The following is an 8,071-nucleotide window of genomic DNA, read 5'->3' as shown; positions in this document are numbered from 1 at the left end:
GGTTCTTGGGGTGCGGACCCCCCCCTTCCATTAGAAAAATGAATGGTGTGTGCTGCTGCCGCCGCACCAAAGCCCCATTATAATGGTAGCACTTAGTCTGGACCCCCCCCCCTCCTAAAATACTAGCTACATCCCTGTCTGGCCTCTGAGGGAGGGAAGACTAGGCAGGCACAACACCATAATGCCTTGATTTTAGTGGCTGGTGGAAAGCAATCACCTCATACCAACTGCCATTAGTTTGGCCTCGGAGGGAGAGAAGAGCAGCCAGTCTCCGCTAGACTTCATCTTCTCCACTGCTTCCATCCCCTTTTCCTTATCTGTTCATTTTTTTAAGATTGTAAGCCTGGGGGCTGGGAATCATAAAATTAACAATTTGTAAGCCAGTCTGGGAGGCTTTCTGGCTAGAGGGCTCTAAATGCTCTAAATAAATTAATGAAATTGATGGATAATAAATTCCAGCAGCCCAGCCAGCAGCGCCAAACATAAGAAATCCTAAGAGGTGCAGTTCAACTGCATTCAGAGGACTTCAACATTTTCATATCATCTTTAGAGCAAATTCAGTTTCTCCCAACCTGCAAATTGGTGCAATTCCAAGGATGTGAAAAATAAGCTCAGGTTCAATATATGTCAGGATCCGAGCTTGGGGAAATCTCTCTTTTTGGATCACTTCACAACTCCCAGAATTCCCCAGCCAGGATGGCCACATGTATTCCACTCCCTCTTCACATCTATTGCAACAGGAAATGTAATCACATGGCAGACAGAGTAGTTCTAGACAGACACTTTACTCTATATGAGTTTTTAGAGCATAGAAAAAGCGAGTGAGTAGGCCATTAGCTTCTCTTAAGCAAATCACTTTGCCTTTTTCACTGTGCTCACACCAACCCTTTCTCTGGAAGATGTTTTACTCAATTGACAGGCACTTCTGTCTTTGCCTATGATTAAATGATAACTTTCCATTGTCATTTTCAAAGCCTGCTTTTTAACGGTCATTTACCAAGTGAAAGGCAGTCTGATTTCTGGAGGGCTTGTTAGCCCATGCGTAAGCCTGTCATTTCTTCAGAAAACTGTGCACCTGCAGCTGGAGTGAGTTACCTGCCATCAATGGGAGGAATTGTCCATCCTTTGAAGCATTTAAATATTGTCTTCATTGTCGGGGATAACAACAGCAGGAGGGAGACTTCTGCAGGTTAACCACATGCTGATTGAGCCTTATTGTTTGGAGAGGTGGGGTGATTTGTGATACTCAGTGATAAAAAGAGCAGCTACTTTGTTAGTACTATTTTAACAGGGCCCTTCCTGATTGTTGTTAGCACTTCTTATTTATGATATAATAGCAGCAGCCTAAGACCAGAGTTAGAGATCAAGCCCTTTTGGAAGTAAATTCTGCATACAAATGTAGTGGCACTACATATGACTGGAATGCATGTCAAACAGCAAGAGACAGAAGCTGGCTGACAAAAGCAAAAGCAGGTATGCAATGAAATAAATGCAGAGGGATATTTTTAATATGGACTGATGATCAAATTAAACAAACCTCAATCTGGGGTCATCCATGGGGTTTCACGTTCTTTTGCAAGAGACTATCAAACAACGTTGAAAGCAATCCAAAGGCAATCTGAATGCAATCACAAGTCATCCCAGGAATAGATAAATTCAGAAAAACATTGAATTTATAAACCCTGTTCCACTCCAAATTTGCAGTCAATTCACATTTGCCTGAGTATGAAATGCATCTCTAGATCAGCCATGGGATTCCCTTCATTAGAAACACACTACAATGCCCATGATCCTTTGTTGTGATTTTCTTTCCCTGGCTGCTGAGAAGAAAGCAGCTGTTTCAGAAGGAAAGATCGAAGTGGGGGGGAGAGTGAAGGCAAACCCCCTCTGAAGAAATCTTGCCCACAAAACCCCATAATAGGGTCTCGCAGAAGTCTGAAATGACTTGAAGGCACACAGCAACAACATAAAAACTCAGTTTAATGCTCTGACAGGAAATGTTAGAAACAGACTACAATTCCCATGATCCTTTGCTGTGATTTTCCTTCCTATCTCCTGATGGCTGAGAAGAAAACAGCTCTTTTTGGAGAAATTAGAGAAGGAGGGAAGGTGAAGATGAGGAGGCTGAGCATGTCTCCTGCTTCTTCCTCATTTTTGTCCACCTCCAACTTGAGGCGGAGGGGTTTCCTTGGGACCAGTACTGTAAAATCTTCCAGATGCAATCCTATCCTCCCTGCGCAGGCGCAAACACGTTAGAATGATAGAATAATAGAATCGTAGAATCGTAGAGTTGGAAGAGACCACAAGGGCTATCCAGTCTAACCCCCTGCCATGCAGGAAATCTCAATCAAAGCATCCCTGACAGATGACCATCCAGCCTCTGCTTAAAGATCTCCAAGGAGGGAGACTCCACCACACTCCTAGGGAGTGTGTTCCACTGTCGAACAGCCCTTACTGTCAGGAAGTTCCTCCTAATGTTGAGGTAGAATCTCTTTTCCTGTAGCTTACATACATTATTCCAGGTCTTGTTCTCTGGAGCAGCAGAAAATAAGCTTGTTCCCTCCTCAGTATGACATCTCTTCAAATATTTAAACAGAGCTGCCATATCACCTCTTAACCTTCTCTTCTCCAGGCTAAACATCCCCAGCTCCCTAAGTCGTTCCTCATAGGGCATGGTTTTCAGACCCTTCACCATTTTAGTCGCCCTCCTTTGGACATGGTCCAGTTTCTCAATGTCCTTTTTTAATTGTGGACCCCAGAACTGGACACAATATTCCAGGTGAGGCCTGACCAAAGCAGAATACCGTGGCACTATTACTTCCCTTGATCTAGACATTATACTTCTATTGATGCAATTGCATTGGCTTTTTTAGCTGCCGCATCACACTGTTCAACTTGTTGTCTACTTGGGCTCCCAGATCCCTTTCACATGTAGTTTCATTCAGATAGGTGTCCCCCATCCTATATCTATGAATTTCATTTTGTTAGCTTTGGCCCATCTTTCTAGTCTATTCAGGTCATTTTGAATGTTGATCCTATCCTCTGGGGTATTAGCTATTCCTCCTAATTTGGTGTCATCTGCAAATTTGATAAGTATGCCCCCAATTCTTTCATCCAAGTCATTGATAAAGATGTTGAATAGCACTAGGCCCAAGACAGAGCCCTGTGGGACCCCACTGGTCACTTCTCTCCAGGTGCTATTGTTGAGCACCCTTTGGGTTTGGCCGGTCAACCAGTTACAAATCCATGTAACAGTTACCTTGTTTAGCCCACATTTTACAAGCATGTTTGCAAGGATGTCATGGGAAACTATGTCAAAAGCCTTACTGAAATCAAGATATACTATATCCACAGCATTCCCTTCAACTACCAAGCTTGTAATTTTATCAAAGAAAGAGATAAGATTTGTCTGGCATGACTTGTTTCGCTGAAACCCATGTTGACTCTTTGTGATTATGGAATTGCCTTCTAAATGTTCACAGACTCTTTGTTTAATGATCTGCTCTAGAATCATTCCTGATATTGATGTCAGACTAACTGGACGATAATTGTTGGGATCCTCTTTTTTTCCCCTTTTTGAAGATGGGGACAACGTTTTCCCTCCTCCAGTCTGCTGGGACTTCTCCTGTTCTCCAGGAGTTCTCAAAAATTTTTGCATTAATTCGCAATAAAAAGTCGATTGGTATTTGCACTACTTTCTCCTTTGGATGGATGTTGTTTTCATCTTTGTGTGTGATGAGGTAGTACGTAATTTCATGCATTTTCGAATTGCCCCACTTTCTTTTCTTTCGGGATGGTGATACATTCCTCCCGTCTGAAAAAGTGAGAGTGCAGGAGGGTGTAGATCACATCAGGTGGCATCTCAGAAACACTCTGGTTGACAAAGGAGGGCAACTGGGGTGTGTGCCAGGCAGCTTGGCTGGAATGGAGAGGGTGGCAAGGCAGGCAGGAAGGGAAGCCGGATGATGAGTGCCCTTCCCTGCCTGCTGCCTCCTTCCACTGCTTCTCCCCTTCTGCTTTCTCTCCACCTAACAGTCCCTGATGGGTTTTTTGAGGAGAGGACATCAGGCTGGGCAGAATTGCTGCAATATCCTGTTCCATACTAGTCTCTCCCCACTCCTGCAGGGTTGGGATCCCTGCCTTCCCATTCAGGTCTTCTCCTTCCCCTATTTGCTCCATGGGTGGAGGGAGGCAACCAAGGCTGGATTCCAGTGGCAGTTTCTACTCATCAGAGGTGTGGGATAGTTGCCTGCTTTGGGGTGACAACATGAGTTACAGCACTGGTGTGACATCAACTCAAGTGATGTCACTGGGGCGGGGGAAGGAGATGGTGGTCTGCATGACATTTCCTCACCAGTAATAAGTAGCTAAGGGGGCTGTAAAAATGATTGAAAGTGCTTGATCACTCAGGATGAAGGCAAAAAAAAATGACATTGTCATACAGCCAAATCTAATTGGTTACACAGTGTTGCATTCATGTTCAACTGACTTTGTGATGTCATCACATAACCAAGCTGACTGGGAGTATGACTTTGCAGACCTAAGCAGGGCTTAGTTAATGACAAGGTCTTTTAGTGTGGGGCAGGAGCACGAGGGCACTTCTGTTCAAACTTCTGCCCTCCGACCAACAGAAGTCTTCCCATATGTTTGTTCTGAGGCATCGCTAGGGAAGGAGGGAGGGCAATGTACATCACAATCCCTCCCTTGACCATCAGGGGGTCGTGTGGGAGCACTTTTTGCTCCATTCCATCATAATCGACGCACTGCAGAACATTCTACAACTAGATTTCATCAGTGTTCATGTTCAAGTTTATTTGAATATAAGAAGCAATTATGCAGTGGAGACACAAAGGATTAAATATTGGACTACTTCTGTTACTTTCTCAGATGTATGAAGTTGGGCTTAACAACATTCCACCTGTCACACTTGCAACTTTGGCAGTGAACATTTTTCTCTTTTTACAACCAGTAAAACCACTGATGCAATCATGTATCAGTGTCACTGAGTGCTTTTACAAGAAAGACTGGCATCGTTTGTACCTTTCAGTATTTCACCATGCAGATGACTGGCATCTATATTTTAATATGGTCTCCCTGCTTTGGAAGGGAATCAAGTTGGAGAGGAGGCTTGGAAGTGTGTGGTTTGGATACATAATCCTATGGTTTTCAGTGCTAGTTGGAGTTGTATACATGATTTTGGAATTTACAATTGCAGAACTTCTGAGTGATCCTTCATACAAACAAAGCTGTGCAGTTGGTTTTTCAGGAGTGTTATTTGCTTTGAAAGTTCTCAACAACTACTATCACCCAGGTGGGTACAGCAACATCATGGGAATGAATGTATCCAACAAATATGCTTGTTGGCTGGAACTTATAGTAATTTATTTATTAGTCCCAGGGAGTTCTTTTGCCGGTCATCTGGCAGGTATTCTTGTTGGACTGATCTACACCATGGGATTTCTGGAGAAGATTATGAAAATATGCCTGTGGCCTTACATTTCCAGCCTCCTTTTCACAACAGAGGAACAGCTAAAAAATCCAGAGGAAATTAGATATTCGGGTTGTACAGCATATGCACCAAAAGATTATAACATGTATACTGGTGAGAGAATAAGACAGAACAGTTTGAATGGGCAATAAGAAACAGTCTGAATGACAGAGGTAGTGGCACGAGACATTACAATGGTGAGAGGAGACACTACGGCTTCTGGCTTCCACCTGAACAACCATCTAGCAACCATCTAGTGAAGAACTTAGAAGACGAAGACTTAATCAATTTGAGAGGTGGTAAAATTCTCATTTCTCATCTCAAGCATATAAAAAAGCTCTTCAAAGCTGCCAAAACACTGGCTTATCTATTTTCATTTAAGGAGTCTCTTTTCAGAAAATAAAGGGGCAGTACAGACCACCCCCTTCAGAGTGGTCTGTAGGCACAGTTTTTGGTCCGCAGCATTGCCGTAGCAACCAAACCGCTCGACAACGCTGCGGACCAAAAAAAGGAGCTGCCTAGAACGGCTCCTTTTTGGGACGTTGTAAGGGCTGTATTGCAGCCCTTACGACGTCTCTTCCTTTGCATGATGTGTGGGCACTGCGATGCCCAAACGTCATGCACACGCCTCCCGTGTGGGCAGTGTGGTGCTGTAATGGCGCCTCTTGCACGTATTAAGGCTCAGGACCATGCGGTTGGTGCACAGTCCCAAGCCCTGCTATCGCTGCCAGGATGTCGTGTCCTGGCGGTCTGTACCGGGCTAATGTTTCCAACTGTCTATAAGGTTGTGCAGAAAAGGTGTTCCTTGCTGCCCCAATATGTCTCACCTCAACTGAGTTTATTTTAACTAATTTTAATTTGTATTTTACTGTAGTTGGGTTTTTTTTTTTTGTTTAATGTAAGGGGATATGAGAATATGTAGGGTTAGTTATTTATGTATTATGTATTTTACTGATGTATTGTTGAAGTATTTGTGTGCTATAACCTGCCTCGATCCATAGGGAGAGGAGGGATATAAATTGTTGTTGTTGTTGTTGTTGTTGTTATTATTGGTCTGTCATTCATAGAATCATCATAGGTAAAAGCAAACTTGATAGCACACAATAACAACAAGGGGAAATCAGTAGTATCACTAGGGTTGGTGTCACTCAGTGTGGTAACTCATGGTACCCCCCCATCAACCTCCTCCCATACAACACCATACAGAATCCTTAGTCATTTTTTATACTAATGTTACTTACAAATAGTAATTCCTGTGTAATCTTGTAAACCCCTGAATGTAATAACAATAGTTTTGACATATACATCATAAACAACTAGCAAAATTAAAATTAAATCTTTAAATTACAATATCATATGCTTAGCCTATATGAATTTACATTTAAACAGTTTCATGTGGTTATAGTGAAAATTTGGTAAGATGCACTGTTTTAAAAGAAAATTTAAAAAGATTTTTTAAAAATTTAAAAGCCTATGGCTTCTCCTTTCTCCACCCACTGATCCTTTCCCCAATCATACCTTTTACTCTGCTAAGCTCCAGCATTTTAAAGGGAAGTGGGCAAATGTGACAGTCTGTTTCTAACAAAAGGCAAATGTTTTGGGAGCAATAGTGTCATCCTCTTGTAGGGTGTCCCCTGGTGTGGCCCACACTCTCTGCACCCACCTAGTGATGCTCCTGGGGAAAATAGTGTGTAAGTCATATACCAGAGCTTGGAAAAGTTACTTTAGGACTATGACTCCCAACATGACCAGTGGGAATCGCAGTCAAAAAGATCTCCAAACTCTTTCTCAATGTCTGTCCTAGTGGGAGTGTTCTACCTCAGTCTGGCACTGCTTCCATTGTTGTGGATCACAGGAAGTCTCCATGCATAGAAGACACTCACCCCTTCAAAAGAGAATGGAAATATGTAATGCAGGGAATGGGGTTGGTGTGTTCCCATATTCTTTCAGCATGGCATAAATGTTAGCTGGTGAAATTATGTTACCCAATCCCTGGATTGAAAATAAATGCAATGTAACATATGTAGCTCAATTGTCAATGCATATGGCTGACAACCTCTTGTGCAATTGTCCTGCACAAAGAATAAAAGCAATGCACACTCTCACACTACTAGTGAATTTTAATGCACTATTTATTTGCTGATTCTTAGATTCTTGGACAGTATCTAAATCACTGGCAGTCCAAAACTCCAGTCAGTAGCACCTGAGAGATTATGAACATGAGATCGTCATGACAGCATCATCACTGTACCTGAACTGAGCTTGTATTAACTGGAAAAGCATCTTCTTGAAAACATTTGTCTCCCTTTTGCATATTACTTTATATTCTTAGATCCACACATTTCAGCCACTGTGCTTGAATTTTCCCATTTCTCTCCTTCCCTTTCTGTCCGTTTTCCATTAACAGTCCCTTTGTCATAAAACTCTGAGAGTTATTTTTGGGGCAGGAGGAAGCTAAAGTGTCATATGTTTCTCATCTGCACTTTGTGTTTAAGTGTCCTGTTTTCTGGAAGTATACATAATGTCTTCGGTTTCTTCAGCACCCCACACCTGTGATTATAATTGGCCTTGTTTTATGACAAT

The 8,071-nt window shown here is 42.5% G+C and overlaps 1 protein-coding gene across 1 annotated transcript; it reads left to right on the top strand.

Moving 5' to 3' along the window:
- Nucleotides 1-4,561: 4,561 nt before the first annotated feature.
- On the top strand, nucleotides 4,562-5,891 carry LOC121926909 (rhomboid-related protein 4-like). The gene is given in 2 exon segments (XM_042460294.1): nucleotides 4,562-5,605; nucleotides 5,608-5,891. Coding segments are annotated over 2 exon segments (1,056 nt in total). The 5' UTR covers nucleotides 4,562-4,833.
- The last annotated feature ends 2,180 nt before the right edge of the window (nucleotides 5,892-8,071 follow it).

This window comes from Sceloporus undulatus, chromosome 1 (genome assembly GCF_019175285.1).
Source record: "Sceloporus undulatus isolate JIND9_A2432 ecotype Alabama chromosome 1, SceUnd_v1.1, whole genome shotgun sequence".
Classification (NCBI taxonomy): Eukaryota; Metazoa; Chordata; class Lepidosauria; order Squamata; family Phrynosomatidae; genus Sceloporus; species Sceloporus undulatus.
This window is presented reverse-complemented; position numbering and strand designations above follow the sequence as displayed.